Raw genomic sequence first — 18,713 nt, forward strand, 5'->3', positions numbered from 1 at the left:
TATAACTATTTTTCATACTTCAATATCTGCATGTGCAATATAAAGTGGAGAAGTCAACTGAAACAATTTCCTTGTGCAAGTAAACTGCCAGTGTTAATGGTGGTGGTTTTCTTACTTGTTTTGTTGAGGATTTTTTTCATTCTTCACTGGATTCCAAAGTAAAACCAGACTAGCAGTGAATATTGATCAACTTTTTACTACATCAAACACAACCCCCAAGTCAGTGTTGTTAAAAAACTGCAGTACTTAAAAATGCTTTTAGATATTTTCTGGCTCCCCAAAACCAAAACAAACAGATTTCTTATCCCACCACAAGTTACCACATTGTATAGATATATGAGGTACAAAAAGGAAAAAAAGGCCCAAGTGCTACCATGCTCAAAGCAAGAAGTATTGCAATAAAAAATTTAACTCAGGTAGCCCCACTTACTCACCAGCACTACCAAGATGGAGCCATTCAAGTCATGACTAATCACTTAACTCCAGGCAAGTTCATTCACATTCACATCAAAGGAAAGAAACAAAACACAAAGACCTAGTATGTCATAAGAATCACACTGGAGCTGGGCAAACACTGTTTCTTCTCCAAAGTTTTGAAGAATTTCTCTTTACTTCTGCATTTCTGACCCAAGCAAGAAGAGAGTGCACAAATGACAAATAATCCCCGAGGAGGTACGGCACCTGCAGTCCCTAGTCTAAGATTAAACATCAAACGTGTATTAAACAAAAATATCACTGTGGCAACATGGGAGTTTGAAGGAATCCCAGAATATGTTGTGGCTTGTTTCAGCCTCCTCCCCAGGGCACAGCTCAGGGTTGTGAGCAACATGGGTCCAACTCTTCAAAAGAAGGCAAGAACTGAACCCAGGTCTCCTGTACTGTGGGTGAAGGCTGAAGTCATTGGGCTTTAGGGTAAAATAAGGAGAGCACCTCCCTTTTCTTGCAGAGGCTTTGCAAACTTCTGTGCTTTGCTTTCATTATATGTAGTCAAAAATGAAATAATATTACTGGGGTGAAAAGGGCCAGGAGTGCTGGTGGATCAGAAGCTGAAGATGAGCCAGCCTGATGCCCTTGCAGCACTAAAGGCAAACGGTGCTGTGGGCTGCCTCAGTAAGTCTGAAGCGAGTAAACCAAAGGACATGGTAATTATATTCTCCTCAGCACTTATTAGGCCACATTTGAAATACTCTGTCCAGTCTTTGTCCTCCTGGCTCAGAAGAGACATTTAAAAATGGGAAAGGGTCTAGCAGAGGGTCAACAAGATGATTAGAGGACTGGGGAACTTGACACATGAAGAAAGGTTGAAAGAATTGGGCTTGTTCAACATGCTGAAGAGACAGCAGGGGTTGAACACTGTCTTCCAACACTTAAATGGTTGTTATAGAGATGATGGAGATTCTCTTCAGAAAGATGTCCAGTGACAAGAGGCAATAGGCACAAGCTGCTTCAGGGGAAACCCATCCAGGTATAAGAAAAAATTATTCACCATGAGAGCAACCAAACTTTGAACAGATTGCCCAGAGAAGTGGGGAAAATCCCTGGAAATCACTGTGCTTGACAGGCCCTTGGTCATGATCTCCATAGCTTGCTTTCAATCTCAGTTTTTGTGTACGGTTTCATAACTATCAAGGTTTTGTTCTCACTAGAAAACACAAAACAAACACAAATACTCACTGCTACTAGAAATACATAATATTCAGTTAGGACTGCAGATCAAGAAGCAGACTTGTCATGCAGTTTTAGTTCAGTTCCATCAATGCATTCTCTATTCACCTTCAGCAAGGACTTTCTAAGATACTGCTATAAGCTTCGATAGTAAACATAGACAGAAACAATTAGCTGATTTTGGATGTCTTGTATGCTATGTCTTGAATTGTTGATAGGCACTTATTCAATGCAATCCTACAAGCCATGTATGCTATATGCTGTTTTCAGGAAGCAAACAGCAGTAGACAGTTTCTTTACTCACAATTTCAAGCACCTCTTTCTCAAAGTAACATTGCAAGAGGTCCTCAAGTTGATGGTCTTCCTTGCTCCCTTTCCTGTGCCTTTTCATAGTGCTCCTGCCCCTTGCACACATCCACACAACCACAATAAAACTGATCCCCTTATTTTCAGGATGTCAAAAAAATTCCTTAGATCATCTAGCTAAGGCCTTCCCATGACAGCCTGCTCTGGAGAGGATAGTTGAAGACTGGGAACTATTGCCAAGTAAAAGGAAATTTAAGGATTTTGTTTCAGTTTACTTGCACAGCAGGCCTAAAACAGCTTCAGAGTGACAGGGTACAACTGCAATAACACATACATGCCTGTAAAACACTTAGTTAACCATTGCAAGACAGTGGTTACCATGTCAGTGTTATGCTGTATTCTACATTAATTACAAAGTAGATAACCTACAGAGTCCTACTGGTAGCCAAAGCCAGACTCGTCTTCCATTTGGAATGTTTCAAGAGTGAGCTCATAAGGAAGAATTCTGGACTAATTCTATTCACTATATTGGATGAATATATTGGGTGAATATATAGGGCCATGCTTTGATGAAAACAAAAGATCAGTATCAGGGAATTTTACAGCTGAAAAATTGACAAAGTAGGAAATAAAGAAAATGACACAGCCATTCAATCTTGTAAACCACTGCACTTTAATTCACTTTAATTCATGTCCACATGAAAAACATATACATTATAAATGACAAAAAAAAATTGGTTATACATGTTGGAATGAAAATTAAACATTTACAAAATTGGAGACTGTATTTTCAACTCCAAAAGAAATTTTATCAGGTAAAAAGAATATGAAGCAGGAGAGAAGCACTACCATTGTATGCAACATTACCCAGGGCAAACCCAAATATTCTGGCTATCACAGCAAAGTTATCACCTTGATGTATCCCCCTAATAAACATAATATCCAATGGAAGCTCATATAAAGGATCTCTGATAAAAGGCTTATGACAAGAAATATGAAAAATGAAAATTTTGGTAGGAGCAATATATTTGCCCTTACGTCTTCCTCCAAACTTCAGAAACAGAAGAGGGAGAGCACACCTTTGTTCAGCTCATGCCGTAATTCTCTCATTAGTAATACCATTGCTGACAGCTCTGATGTCCATACTTAAGAAGGATGTTTGAAAACTTGAAAGAAACTACAGGAAAAACTGGTGATACAGAAATCTTGCCTTACGGTTAGAAACTAAAACTCCCCAATGCGATTTGCTTAACAACAAAAGAGGGCAGAGATGCCTTGATCCCAGCCTTTAAGTATTTTCATTGAATAATGTCCAGTGCTAAAGGCTTTTTTAATCCAGCAAAGATTCAACAAGTCAAAGCTAAATTCAGACCACAAATAAAACACTTCACCTGAACAGCCAGTGTTGGTATAGATGTGGTGGACTCTTTGTTCTCTGAACTCTTTAAATATGAACAAGACATCTTTCTAATGAAGTTAACCTTGAAATAATGGTCTTCAAGCAAGACTTACAGAGCGATGCTCTGTGGTCAAGGCTAATGTTGGACTGGATTACATCACCAAAATGATTGGGCTCTTCTTGTCTTCAAGTCTATGCAGCAAATACATTGAGACGTGTTTGTAATTCACTCTAAGCATAGTTTGTAAATAATTATTAAAGTGTTACTACACCCTTACTGACATATTGAAAATTATTTTCATGTAAATGGGCTACTTTTATAAAGAACATTTTGACTACTGTTCTAGGACTCACAGATATAAGGAATTACATTTTAACTGGGATATAGGAAAATTTACACATAGAAATTTAATGGCTGATCTGTTCAGCGCTAGCTGCAGAGGTCCTACAGAAACTAAAAAATATGCAAGTAATTCTCTAGTGTCATATTTGCCTGAAACCCCAGCTGCTTTTTATGAGAGCTAAGAATCTCTAATATTCTACTAGTGCTTAGCTGTTGGGTGTGTTAGTTTATGAGGCTCAACAAAGAACATACCTTGTGTATTAACCTTTCATTAAACCCCTCACAAACTCAAACACTGTCAAGAGAACAAGAACAAAAAGGCACATGAATGTTATCAGGAAACGTACATATTTATCACTTTCCGATTTCCCCAGCACTTGACAGTCTACTTGATAACCATTGAATTTTCATTACTTTCATTGATTTGATCAACTCCTTTTAGTTCAGAACATGAATAAGATTAAATGTGAAGAGCCAAAATAAAATTCCCTTTCATAAAACATTTGTCTTCATGCAGAATTCACCAGCATAATTACACCCCTATAGTTCTGATGGTATAACTCCCCATGTGGACGCTTGAATTCTAAAGGCATTCATGCAAGATTAAAAAGCATCCACAAGGCATAATTACACTACTATAGTCTCTGGTAAATTTCCTCATATAAAGAAGACTTTTCTATGTTGAAAAGAGAGGTTATTTGGGAGGAAAAAAAAGGGGGCGACCAAACACAGAAAAGCCCTTTGATTTCCTAATGTAGAAATTTTATGAGGTTTTCTGCTCTTCAGTTACAACATGCTATGTAAGCATGCACAAAAAAAGATTACAAATATGAAAACAAAGGTTCCTCAGATGATTCATTTCAACTGACCTCTGGTCAAAGCACATTGATCCAAAATGATATCACAATTACGCAAGGATATTTACCAAGGTTTGAGAATTTTTAAAGATCTAGGTAATTTTGCCTTTTAATATCATGGGTACAATTGATTTGTGGCATATGTGATCACCAATTCTGCAAAGTAGCTTCTGTAAGCTATACTTAAGCAGCAGACTTGTTTTGTACCACCACATAAAAATGGATCTGAGCTCTCAATAGCATAATGAGATAGGAAATAGCAGAATTACAGTAGGTTTTGCATTCTCTGTATAAAAGATGAACATAATAGGTCTGCTCTTATCACAGTTCCTTCACCTTGTAGATATGTGCTAGAAAGCATGACTTCCAATGCTCAGAGTGCATAACAGGTTAAAAAATGTAGAGTCTGCAGAAAAAAACTAAATTCAACTCCACATTTCCCCCAGGTTCTCATTATAGAAGAAAATTAAGGTTGTCTGGATGACTTTTAACTGTGTGTTTTCTTTTTTAATATATTTAATTTCATTGAAGTACAATATTTTCACTGCATTTCCTAGGTTTCAATTATTTTTCTGTATACCTAATTCACTTCTGAAATATTTTAACATGAATATTCTAATACATTCAACTTTTACATAGTTTCTTGCCAGGGATTCTTCTTGGATTTCTTTTCTTTACAATTATTAAAAAATGTTATTCATGAGCACCAAAGAAGAACCACAAATATTATATGGTTTTAGTAATCAAAATATACAGGGTGTGATTTGACATATTGCTTTTTAATGTCTTCATATCGTTGTAACAGCATGAATGGTCAAAAGTGGTGAAGTTAACATTGATTTACAATTGATCATTAGATCACAGATGTAAATTATTACAAGAGGACTCAAGACTTTCTGTTTCTGAGTCCTAACTACAGTGCGGCATATTTAGAAGGTGGATGGAGACCAGCAGGAAAACACATGAAAGCTTCCGCAACAGTCACCCTGCACTGTTCAGAATGTAAGTTAGTAAGTTAAGGGGTAGGGAAGGTAGCTGGGACAGGACTAAAAAACAGCCAAATGTTGACAGAGCATCCATTTGCTGTATAGCATAGCTGAGTTCAGCTCCGTGTTGCACCCAGGCCTGCATCTTCTACCTCCCAGAGGCATAGCCTCATTGTTACTGCCATGGAAGCTGGAGTATTTAATGAAAGATGCTGCTTGCCCTCAGGAAACGGGATGGAGAGCATCCTACCCTCGAGCAATCTATCTGCTCCTGCCTAGCTGAGCTCTGATATCACAGTGGTCAGCCTTAGAGCTGTTGACCCCACCTTGGTTACTGGATATATAGTCACAATTAGTCACAGTGATACAGTTAATGGATTTCTAAATTTAAATCTGTATTTCTTCAATTCTATCCTGTACATAAAACTTGGATTAATTTTAGTTCTATGGTGAATCTGAAGGGTCTGGTACTACTAATTTCTGAGATAATTCTTTACTAATTAAAGCAGCAAATTTCTTATAGTATCTGTTGAAAATAATTTTATTGAAACAGTGGGTTGTGTTATAAAATTAGTGAATATTCATCTTACACTAAAGGAGGAAATAAGGTCAAGTACAAGAGAATATATTTTCACATATAAATCAGATAGGTTTCCTTTGCTTTTTGTACAACACAGATGCTATGACTCGGGAGGGGAACCTGCTCCTCTATCACCTTTCACCTCTATCACCTAAGAAAACTTTAATAAATCTTCTTGTAGCAATTTAAAGCACTTACTTTAACAGCCTGCTGAGGTACAAACATATACTCTTTCTGTTTAACTTGCTATGTGGTCTCTATACTCCCACAGAGGGGCAGACCTAGCTATAGACACATGCTTGCTTCCTCTCGCTTCCTCCTGCTGCATCAGGCTACCTGCAGGATTCAGTGAACTCTACTTCAAAGCCTCCTTGCTCAAAAATTTCCACAGTCTCCTTGTGTCTCCTACCTTGCCTCCTAAATACAGTCAGACTACAGTACACAAGCCTTTGGAACAGATTATTCCAACACTGGAAGCGATTATTCTTAGCACAAGTCAGTTATGTGAGTGTAATGATCACTGTGACTGTTCCTTAAAATTTTCCAGAGCCTCCTACACCACAATATTCAGGTACGTAAATATACACTACACATTCCTGCAACTAGTAGAGATGTCTCATTCATTCTTTAAAACAAAACCCATACTTACCGCCAGAGCTGTGACCAACACCTTCGTGTTTAGTAAACAGCGGCAGCTGCATTTCTACTGTACATAGAAAAGAAGATGAGAAAATACTGTTCTGGCTATAGCAGCACAGGCTACTGCAGAAACTCTTCTTCTGTACACTGAACATAGGAAAAAATCAGCAGTAAAACCTTAGTATTCTCTATCCTCAGAATAATTTTGGTTTATGTCCAACCAAATTAACCAGATTACAACCAAATTAACCAGACATATTAGAAGGACAGTTAACAATGCTATCTGATCTGTGAGTGCACCAGCAACAACACAAGCTTTAAAAATCCTACAAGCCATTTTGAGAATCAAACAGAGATTGACAGTATCTCTATTTTGTAGTGCCAACTTTCTGAACACTTCGCGTTTGTCATGAAACATATGATGGTGTTGGCAGCAGTTCCAAGTTAGCACTGGTCCCCTTTGTGAAAGCCACTGCCTAAACGAAGGGCTAGATACAGTCTCATCCCCAACAAATGTGAAGTGTCTTTGCTCCACTGGTGAATTATTGCTATCCAGGACAGGAGGTGGAAAGTGCGCAGGATTCTGCAGCACACAGAAAATAAGCTCTTCACAGTTTTGTAGGCTGTACACACAGATCCTTTCTATCCCTTTTCAGCAACTCCAGCTTACATTATATCTACAGACTCACAGTAAGATGAGATAGTCACAGTATTTAAACCTTCAAACAATCTACGCTGCAAATCTGCCAGCCTCCTATTCCTCAGAATGTTTCATCTCAGCTAAAAATTATCAGTTCAGAGGGATAAGAGTGCAGAGGTATACAGCTGACTGTAATGCATTCCACCAGACAGCCTTTATGAATTTTTTAGCTGAGCTTTCTTCTGTCCTTGTTGTTCTTGCCAACCACATGCAGAACACTTTAGAGACAATAGTAATTCCCCAGAGGTTCACATGCACTATTCAATTCCCAACAATAAAAAAAATAAATACCCTTTTTCTAAACTGAGTTTAATCTCACATTTTCCTTCATCCTAAATTACAGCTAACACCCAGAGCTTGCACTGCATAGCTGAAAAGCTAGCAGAAATTGCCACATTCAATTAGCACAGCAGAAGCAGCAAACTAGAAATAGGATTTCATTCACTTTAATTCACTAGTTGGTTGCCATAAATACTCGTCTGTAAAACATGGAATTCTAAATACTCCACAGACATTATTTTCCTTTCATGAAGACGTTTGTTTACTTTGGCAGTGATTCTCTTGGGAGAAACTCTAATGACTTCCACTACCAAAAAAACCCCAAAACAAAAAAGAAACAGAAAATGCCACTAGCAAGCAAGAAAATATTAGTCTAATGTGCTGGTTAAACTCCAGGGCAAAAAGGAATAAAACCAGAGTAAATCACTGCTTTGCATTCTTGTGACCAGAACCCATACCCATCAAGTCCAGCAGGCAAAACAGCTCTCATGATGGAAGTCAGGCTTTGAGTAAAGGAAGAAATCTCCTGTGAATTATAAGATTTTTAGCTTAAAAAAAAAAACAAAAAAACACAACAAAAACATAACATGAGCAGGAGAAAAACAGAATAAAGTAAACTAGCTCAAATCCCTGGTCTTAAATTTTCCCACTGCTTTTAATTGCATTACAACACAGTGATCTAACAAAGGTTTCTTTCCCAGTTTTGCTATACCTGGGTGATTAATATTTTTTTTAATATTAATGAGAAAAACCACCAGGAAAAAAGGTAAGCTCCTGTGACTCAACACAGCTCACTGCTGAAACAGACTTGCCTACCTCCTGCCTAAGAATGCAGGAGTATTTTCAGAGTTTAAAAAAAGAAGCCCAACTAACAAACCAAGAACAGAAAAACAGTAAAAGAAATGTTAATATAAATCTTCAGATCTCTCTTTCCTGTGAAAAGTCAAACCTCATGATCTGTTTTTCTATATGAATAATCTGCAATCCCAGCCTGTCTTCTCCATTTTCATAGGAGGAAAAAGTCATTAACATAAATTAACTTTAAGGTTAAGAGGAAGCAGCTCTAGGAAAAGTAACACAAGTTGTATATTTCAGTTACCAGCTAGAACAAGGTGCTGTTCCTGGAACGCATATGCAAGCCCATTTCAAAGCTTAAACAGGGATGAAGCAGACACGTCACAGACCACAGAACAGCAGACTGTGTACTTCTTTAAACAGCCTCAGCACTGGGAAGATCAAGACACATCTCTTAGAGCTTTTGCAAGCAGTGCAGGACAAGCAGAGCTACCTAAATACAGAGTACTGACAAAGAGCTTGGGCAGAGGAGATGCAGGACAAGGAAAGATAAAACAGTAAATAGAAAACAAGCACCCAACATAGAAACTCCTGATTTTGCTGTAGCTGTAGAGCCTTAGAAGAGGGGTCAAGCGTAGTAGTAAATCACTGTAAATGGTGAAAGGCCTGTAAATATTCTGTGCTGCGGAAACAACAATTTGCTGCCTTACAAGCAGCTGATGAGTTTACGCTGACCCACTCCACTAGCAAAAGGGTTTCTGAAGTCAAAACTATCTGTAGCCATATTTACTTTTAACTATAACTCGCAAAAAAATCATCAGAAAAGCTGCTTTTAGTATTGGAATGAAGCAAAAATACTTGTTATTTGCTGCCCATGTTCAAAATCACAGCCACGGTGATTTTCCAACTACCTAGTAAGAGGGAAACAGCAGATTCTAACAGCAGTCAAAGTTATTTTCTCTTGTATACATTAGGCTCCTGATATTCTGGTGGAATAACTCTAATGAGGAAGAACTGAAGTAACTCTGCATGCACATAGAAGTCTACACACTGTATCTAAGTTTTAATCAGTTTCATGATTTACTACATGTTCCCCAAAACTGTAACACTCATTTAGTGGTGTCCAACTAGGAAAAGGTCTGGACTCTACCCCAAAAACATACTTTTTAAAGAAACTAAACCCCCAGCCTGCTCTGAAGTGGGTAGCATCTCAGCACAATCCCTCTCAGTTCTTATAACTGAAAGTTATAAAGATTTTGTTCAAGCTGAAAAATAGAACAGTGGGCCAAAATCCTCGTATAATAATATCCTGTGGCTAACACTGGCCAATAGCAGGTGTTATTCTCCTGGGTTTATAAAAAGTAAAGAGCCACTCAAGGGAAAAATTCAGAAGCCCTGATGATCCCTTTCATGTCACCCAAATGGCAGCCATTACAAAGCAAGAGCTGCTTTGTAATCCTTATAGTTCATTTGATTTGTCTTTATACAGTGTGATTTTATATAGTTTGTTGCTATTTGTCTTTATATTTTCTCTTCCATAACACTGCTGGTTCAACTTGCCACACAAAATTTAGCACACAGTGGATGATGCAGGACACCAGACAAATAAGATTATCATTGTCTTTCAGGTACAGAGGAACCCAGGAGAGTTCTCATCCCCAGCTCTGCCACAGGCCTCCGAGGTGAAGCTGATGCCTGGCACTTCTGGTGCAATGAATACACAGAGAAGGCTGACTAATGGCTCCAAGAACCATAACTTAGGTATATTTGGGTTTACTGTACTGACAGCTTGTTTTTGCAACATCTGGGTTTTTTCAATTTACATATTCTGTACAGCGATATTGCATATGGCTTGGCATTCACTTCTTGAATGTTTGTTGTCTAGTCTAAGCAACTCATCCCAGCTCCATGACTCTCCAGCTTCCCCAAGTCATTCCAAAGAGGAGGGGGCTCTTGCCAGCATGCTCCCTCCTTCAGGCCCAAGCACACAGTCACTTTCCAATATCAATCAGAGAAAGTGGATGCCAGCATCTCAATATCCCCTAAGATCTGAAAAGGTGAATCTAGGAAGTTCCTGGGTTGCAAAAGGTTGAGGTAACTGGAGGAAGCACTATACATGCTTAGCCTGTTCTTACACATCCGTTTAGGCATCTATTTTCAGACACTATTACTTCGTACTAGCCCAATCCAAAAGAGCTCTCAAACCTTCCCTGGAAAGGGGCAGCTAAGATAAAAGAAAGCAGAAAGGACTCGAGGGATTACAAGCAAGAAAAAAGGAAGAAATAAAAAAAAACAAACCATTAAAGCAAGAGAGTGTGAAGGCCAAATGGTCAAAAAAAAAAAAAAAAAAAAAAAAAATCAAGAAACGGGAACTGGAGAGAGAAAACAAACAGTGCCGAGGACAGGACTCAGCATTTCCTGATGGCACCAAGGTGCCAGTTAAAGACCTGATTTGGTGGAGAAGCAGAATTTGAGCCCCCAGCATGCACCAAGGTGTCTCTTATCAGTGGCAGAAGAGACAGGATATACAGCCTGAAGGATTCCTGGCTTGACTTGCTACAGCTGTTCTTGTTTGTGTCAGAGTCAAGAAGAATATGCCACAAGACCAAGAAGCAGCAAAGACCTCCTGCATTCTGCAGTAAGATATAGCCAGAAGCTTTCCTTGTAACCAGCAGAGAGAGACATCTAGTTTCTCTCTATTCTATGATTCTGATTCTCTCTCTAAAGGTACCTGCATCAGGGTTGGATGAATCACAGTTTGGCAGCACCTGTCTTGTGTTTGTAGAAGATTAGGCACCTAATGCAGAGCAGATGCATACTTTTTACATGGTTAAAAATAGATGAGATCTATCCCATCAAAGCTGTTACAACAAATATGCACAATTGTGGTAGGTAGCTACCATGGTAGAGATAAGCTGTTACAGAGGGCATAAGTATTCTTGTCTTTAATTCAATTTAAGAAGGCCACTCACGGAAGCCACAGAAGCTGTTTGGATGGAAAAATCGCTAGAATTTGGGCTTGATTTAAAGGTGAGGGGCAGAGAAGCTGACCGCTTACAAAAAAAACCCAACAAAACAAACAACTCAATGAGTTCCTACACACTTTGTAGAAATAGGCAGCTGCTTATAGGAGAGACTCAGCACAGCGTTGCTTCCACCCTTGCAAGAGCCTGAGAACACTCCTCCAGGTAGAGGACAGCTTCTGTTGAGGCTTGCACATAACCCAGTGCCAGGCGTAGGACACGAACACAAAGGGAGGCCAGATGCTACCAGCTCTGCAGCTCACAAAACTAATGCTTATGAGGAGCGTGCCATGAAGCAACTCGCTATTCAGAGAGGAATGATTACTCGGCCAGCAACATTTACGCAGCATGTGATCATCACAGGGCCTTGGTCTACACTCTTTATTTATTACCACTTGTAAGAGAGACGGCTGCAGAGTTCTTGAAGCAGATGCCAATATAATGAGCAATTCTGGCGCACAAAGCCATAATACAGCAAAGATAACTATGTATTAATTATTCCTCTATGCTGCAAATGTATTTTCATCTCTACCCTGCAAGATGGCATGGATACCCAAACACACACACTCACACAGGTCACAGTCACATCAGAGATGGCTGCAGATGTCAAACCAATGCTTTGTTTCTTTTATATTCTATATGTGTATGACAAACACACACAGATTTAACAAATAAGAACTGTTACACTGGGTCAGACCAAAGGTCCACCAGCCAAATGGAAAGCAACCATCCCGTCTTTGACAGTGGCCACTAATGGATGTCTAGAGAAAAGCACAATAGGTCAAACCTATAATGGCACTTCCCCAATGTACTCTCAACAGCCGTGTAGCCATTCTCTCTACAGCTTTCCCACAGCACAAAAGGAGCTCGCTTGTTTTGGTCTCTTCAGGGCTAGCTACATTTACAACTGTTACATCTACAGTTGTCAAAGCATTTAATGAATTTTTGGCATGCAAACAGCTGCCAAGAGCTGTGTTTCCAATGGGTGGAAAGGGTAGAACCCCACTTTTAATATTGTCTGCCCAGGAAATGCCTCAAAAGGCACCACCGCGACACCAGACCTCAGCACGGGCTGGTGTGAGCTCCGAAGATCCCACAAGCGTGGGGCAAGGTTCGATAGCTGCACCTGGGCAGAGAGGACAGGTGACCGATCCTTCCTGCTACCAGAGGGCCAGGAGTGCCGCAGCCGGGCAGAGCCCCGGCGCTGCACCCCCCCATAGAGGCACAGGCGGCAGCGGCGCGGTCACCCGCGACTGATCAGCCCTGACGGGACACGAGCCCCCCGTCGGGGGGGAACGAGCGCCGAGGGACGGCGCGAAGAGAGGGCGGGGCCTGGCGCGGGGCGGGGCTCCCGACACCCGCCCGTCTCGTGCCGCCGCTCTCGCGCCCCACCTCCTCTCGCCCTCCCCCCCACCTCGGCCCGCCCGTGGCGCGCGGCCCTGCGTCAATGCAAATGAGCGGCGCGAGAGACGAGGGGGCGGGGCGTCCTTCCCCTCCCTGAGCGAACGCCTGATGGGATGGCAGCCGGCGGAACAAACCATCGCGGTCTCCCTCTTCGCCCCCTGTTCTATTTGCGGACTTAAAAAGCTGGGCGCACCGCTTCCGCGAAAGAAATAAAATCGCCTGATTTCAGGCGTTGAGGGTAGATACGCCGTCGAAGCCCAGCAGGCCTCCAGGGCGTTACTAAAAGGCTGTCACTTTCACCCACACACACTTAAGTGGTAGTGGTCAGCCCGCCGGCGGGGCGCCGTGCGCGCGGGCGTTGGTCATCGCAAGCGCCCCCCCCCCCCCCGGAGCCCGGCAGAGGGGCTGGGCTCCGGAGCTGATGCATTATTCATGAGGAGGCGGAGCCGTCGGCTCATTACCGAGGTCGACCGGCAGCGCAGGGAGGTGGGGACGTGACGTCGCTATGACGAATGTTCCGACGTTCTTAAGGGCCCTGCAGCCAGCTCTAACCCGGCAGTGGGGGCGGGGGAGGTGGCCAGCCGGGGGCGGAGCCTCGCTGAGGGAGCCGGGCCGGTGCCGTGTGGGGTGTCGGCGGCCTCACTGACTCCTGCCGAGCCCGGGGGCTCCCGGCTTCCCCCTGCGTTACGGGGTAGCGGATGAGGGGCGGGCGGAGGAGTTACGGGGGAGCTGTGGGGGGGGTTGTCCGGGTGTTTCTGACGAGCCAGCGGGTTGCTGTGGGTGCGACGGCAGGCGAGAAGGGCCGCACGGAGGGGGTCCCGCCAAGCTAGAGAAGGGATGTTTTTTTTTCTCCGATAAAAAAAAAAAACCTGATAAAAATAGAACTATTTATTATCAAAAAGCTCCGGCATTGTTAAAACCGGTGCAACGGAGTCATGGCAAGAAAGAGGGCTTTATTCCAGAGAGTGGCTATTCCGTGGGTTATATAGAGGTTTGCGATAGGCTGGTGTTGAATGCCCCGCTCCCCCAAATCACTGATAATTATCTTTGTCTCTTCAGACTCCTGGGGCAGGGGTTGGCTAGAGGAGTCCCCTCCAGTGCATGGGAGATCGCAGCCCCGGGCTCCCACAGACGGCGACCTCCGACCCTAACCCACCGTCGGGTGTAGGAGGTGCTGGCCCTGCCGGGCCCTTCCCTTCCCCGGCAGCAGCGGCCGCCTCTTGTTCCTCCTCCTCCTCCTCTCCCTTCTCACCCGCTGTAACCGGTTCCTCCGGCAGCGGCGGCGTGTCCGGTGGGTCGCCGCCGCCCTCTCTGCTACCCTCGGCGGCCGCTGCTGCGCATCACCAGAACATGCAGGATGAGCTGCTCCTGGGGGTGACACAGCAGCAGTCGGGCAGCGAGAGGCTGGGCAGCAGCCCCGCATCAGGACACCCCCCTCTCGGCCACCCCTCCTCTGACTTTAAACCTAGTCTCAGCCCCCACCAGGATTTAAACAAGCAGCAACCGCAGCAGCAACAGCCGCCGCCTCCTCAGCTGAGCCAGAAGAGGAAAGAGTTTAAGCAGCAGCCGCTCAGCAGCCCAGCCCAGCTCGGCAGCCACCCCCTGAATAACCACCACCCCCCAGACTATCATCACCACCCCCCTCAGCAGCAGCAGCAGTTCAGCCACCCCACTGACAAGTACCAGCAGCAGGAGCACAGGCAACAGCAGCAGCTCCAGCTTCTCAGCGCTCACCCCCCGGAGCCGCCGCGGACGGGGGACTTCCCGCACCACCGGCCCCTCAGCCCTGCCGAGCGCAAGGGCAGCGTGGACAGAGGGGGTTCCGAGCTGCTCGCCCCTTCCTGCCCGGGGGGATCGGTGTCCGCGGACCCCAATGTGGGGGTGGCCGCCGCCTCCTGCGTGAATCCGCCTCCGTCTCCTCCTCATCTGCAGGCGAGAGCCAAGCTGCCCCCCATGGAGTCCCCCCCGAACAGCCACTTGCTGGGCAGCCCCGGGAACCTCCTGCCCGGCGGGCTAGGCTCTGGCTTCAGCAGCCTGCAGAGCCCGGAGATCCCCAGCCCCCATCACCAGAGCGGGGGCGGCTCCTCCTCGGCGGCTTCCCCTCCTCCTCCGCCGCTGCCCGGCTTCGGCACCCCCTGGTCGGTGCAGACCTCGTCGCCGCCTCCGCAGCAGACGCAGCAGCCTCCGGTCTCCAGCGGCGGCGGCGGGCAGATCAGCGCGATGCCGCCCCCGAGCCCGGAATCCGAGACCAGCTTCTACCCGGGGATCCCGTCATCCATCAACCCCGCTTTCTTTCAGAGCTTCTCGCCGGTGTCTCCTCACAACCCCTGTGCCGGGCCCTTCAGCAGCCCCTTCTCGGCCGCCGCCCCCCCACCGCCGCCGCAGATGAATTTACCTCAGCAGCAGCAACAACAACAACAGCAGAACCGGAGATCCCCTGTGAGCCCCCAGCTCCAGCACCAACACCAGGCGGCCGCGGCCGCCGCCGCCTTCCTGCAGCAGAGAAACTCCTACAACCACCACCAGGTACCGGGCGGCGGAGAGAGACCCGGCCAGCCCCAGTGGGGCGGCACGGAGCCCGGGCAAGCCGGCTCCGGAAGGGAGCCCGGGGCGAAGGGGAGCCCCGGGGAGAGGAGGAGGACGCGGGGACGTGAGGCAGGGGGGCTCTGCTCCCCGCGCTTCGCTAGTAGCGGGAGCCGGGAGCTTTCTCCTTCCTCGCTGCCGGCGCTGGTTGAGCCTGCGCGGCGGTGACAGCCCGGCGAGAGCGTGGAGGCAGGGTGGGGCCCGGCCCGGCCTCTGTCCCTCCGCCGCGTTCGGTGGGCCGGGAGCCGCCGGTGGCCGGTCCGAGGGCACCTGCGGCCCCCGCCCCGTGCGGGGCCAGGGTGGACGGCGGCCGCAGCAGTCGGGCCGGGAGGGTGTTGCCAGCGGCCCGCCCCGCGCCCGGCCGGTGCTCCCAGCTCGTTCCGGGTGGCAGGTGGCGGGGCGGCCGCTCCAGCCGCGTCCTCTGGGCTGTGGCCGTCGTCCTCGGTGCGCCGCCGACTGCCCGGGGACGTCGTTTATTTTCGGGATCAGAGGAGGCGGTTTCCCCTTATAAAAGAGGATAAACGGTAATTTTCTTGTCAACGGGTTTCTCCGTGAAAGCGTCCCCATTGCCCCCCGCTCTGCCCCCCCCGCAGTCGCCCGTAGGGAGCGCGGTTTCCTCGGAACAATGCGCCTGACAGCCCCCCGGCGCCGCCGGTGCCTCCTCCTGGGAAGCCCCTTCCGCAGGCTCGGACTTGCCCTCGCACCATTCGGCGTGCTCGGCCGAGTGGGCACCGAAAGCAGGTTCAAAAGGGAAAGCTTGTCAACGTTGTTGCCTTTTCAGGGGTTTCGCCCGAAATTACTTGATTTTTGTATCCAGAGACAGCGCTCTGTTTCGTGTTACCGTAGTTCTGCTACCAATTTTAGTCAAACGGCATAACGATCCCGTGTTAAATCGGAGTTTGCGTTGCTTCCTGGAACAAAATACTAATTGTAAGAAGTTGCAGGAAAGCAGATCCATGTTAATGTTACCTGCTAGTGCATAATAGCCACATCTCGCTCCGATCACCTGCTCGGTTATGAAAGGCTGAAGTTATACAGGCCTCATCTTATTTTTTCTTTCATTCTAATATTAAATCCTGAGAGTTTTAATCGGTAGAGCTGGATTTGGAAAGCATTTCTGTCAGGACTGGAATCTCATATTAAGTGTGCCTGTCCAAGAACTAATTTGGATGCTTCATTGTTAGGAGCTAGTTGTCCTTAACATCTATAATAATCCTCTTCAAACAAATTCCGAAGCAATTTTCCAACAGTGAGGTGTACAGGAATTTACTCTCAGTTATGAGTTGTAGGTAAACTTAAAACAGTGCCATGGCAGCATAGCTAGCAATATTAGAGGCTTGTTAACATTTGGCATTATCTCTTCAGGTTTGTTTCACAATAGAGTGCCTGCCTCTCCCAAAATTCCAACCAAAGTATTCAAGTTTTATAACATAATTATCTATAATTATATAGAATGGGATGTTTTCCTGATTACTTGACAAAAAATGGCTTTAGCTGGGGGCTTTGTTTGTTTGAGGGGGGGTTGTTATTATTTTGTCTTTCTGGTTTTGGAAAGTTCAGTTCTTTCTAATACATAACATATTGACGTGCTTTACATTTCTAAGTTATTAGAGTTACAAGCTGAGGATTGCTTGCAGCTAAGCTTAAAGTACCGTGCTTTGACTTCACAGAAGAACTAAATATAGCACATTTCCTCCCCCCCCCCATTTCTTGTTTGAGAAAAAGCCCTCCCTAGAACAGTCAGATGGGAGAACATTAAAGATAAATACTATTCCTCCCTGTCAGTCAAGCTCAGTGGGTCCACCTCTTGGTAGCATGACAACAACTATAGGTCACTTTTTAGCACAAGTTGTGGCTTAGCAATAAAAACTTACAGTCCTGTAAAAATCTTCCCTCAAAATACTGCTTCCATTTTCATACTGAGAAATACAGTGCACTTGTTTAGATACAGAAATGCTTCATACCATGGCAGGGGGGTTGGAACTAGATGATCTTAAGGTCCTTTCCAACCCTAACTATTCTATGATTCTATGGGAGGGGGGGGAAATCACCCAAAACCCTGCAGAATTCCACAGATAGTCCCATTTGTTACTCCATAAATACTTGAGCAGCAGGTTCAGAATAACGTGTTTTCATATGGAAATGTTAAGATAGCTCCTTCAGACAGATTCTCTGTACAATAATCAGTGCTCTTTTTGCTCTTATATGGTAATACTGAGACGATACTCAAAACACTGGGGGGAAAATATCCACCTGCCATCTGAATTTTAATTTTTAAATTTCTACTCACTGTAGTGAAGCACTGCTACTCACTGCTAGTAGTAGAATAATAATTACTATTTTAAGAATTATTTTAATTGACCTCTTTTAAATTCTTGTGTTATTTTTGCAGAAATTTCACCATTTAATACCATGTAATACCATGTGATGTATAAGAAAATGGTCTCCTGGTGTTTTGTAACATGGTTTTACACCCTGGAATTGTTCTACTGTGTAGCTTTAAAAAATACTACCAGTTATAAGATGACAATCTAAATGGATTGCACAAGCACTGTGGTGGTTTTTGGGGTGGGTGTACGGAGAAGTGGAAATGAAAAATTCTTTATGATATTGTTTTCTTCCTTGCCTCAGTAATTAATTTATATGTTATCAGGAAAGAGTGGTTTATAGAAATCTCTGTGCATTGGTTATTTGGTGGTTGGTTGTTTTGGTTTTTGTTGGTTTGGGTTTGTTTTAGGGTTTGGTTGGTTTTTTGGGGGGTTTCTTTTGTTTTTTTTTTTTTCCCAAGTGAAATGACATTTCAAGTATTTTCAAATAATACAAATTGATCTTTTTTTTTTTTTAGCCTCTTCTGAAGCAGTCACCCTGGAGCAATCAGAGCAGTGGCTGGAGCACAGGAAATATATCCTGGGGAGGAATGCATGGCAGAGACCATCGTAGAACTGGAAACATGGGAATTCCAGGAACTATGAACCAGATCTCTCCTTTGAAGAAGCCCTTTTCTGGTAATGTCATAGCTCCTCCTAAATTTACTCGCTCCACTCCATCACTGACACCAAAATCGTGGATTGAAGATAATGTTTTCCGAACTGACAACAACAGTAATACTCTCCTTCCTTTGCAGGTAAGGTTGGTATGTAACTGCTCATAGTCT

At 44.6% G+C, this 18,713-nt stretch overlaps 1 protein-coding gene across 3 annotated transcripts in view; it reads left to right on the top strand.

Annotated features, from left to right (window-relative positions):
* The first annotated feature begins 13,539 nt into the window (after window positions 1–13,539).
* Window positions 13,540–18,713, top strand: part of CPEB2 (cytoplasmic polyadenylation element binding protein 2) — a 54,613-nt gene continuing 49,439 nt past the window's right edge. For 2 of the 3 annotated variants that reach the window (XM_080639121.1, XM_080639119.1), the window contains exons 1-2: window positions 13,729–15,502; window positions 18,405–18,683. In XM_080639121.1, the coding sequence (XP_080495247.1) occupies window positions 14,078–15,502; window positions 18,405–18,683 (1,704 nt within the window). In that variant the 5' untranslated portion in view covers window positions 13,729–14,077. Of the gene's footprint in view, window positions 13,668–13,728; window positions 15,503–18,404; window positions 18,684–18,713 lie in introns of those variants that run through there. The other variant, XM_080639120.1, reaches the window with a different exon arrangement.

This window comes from Psittacula echo (assembly GCF_963264785.1).
Source record: "Psittacula echo genome assembly, chromosome: 1".
Taxonomy (NCBI): Eukaryota; Metazoa; Chordata; class Aves; order Psittaciformes; family Psittacidae; genus Psittacula; species Psittacula echo.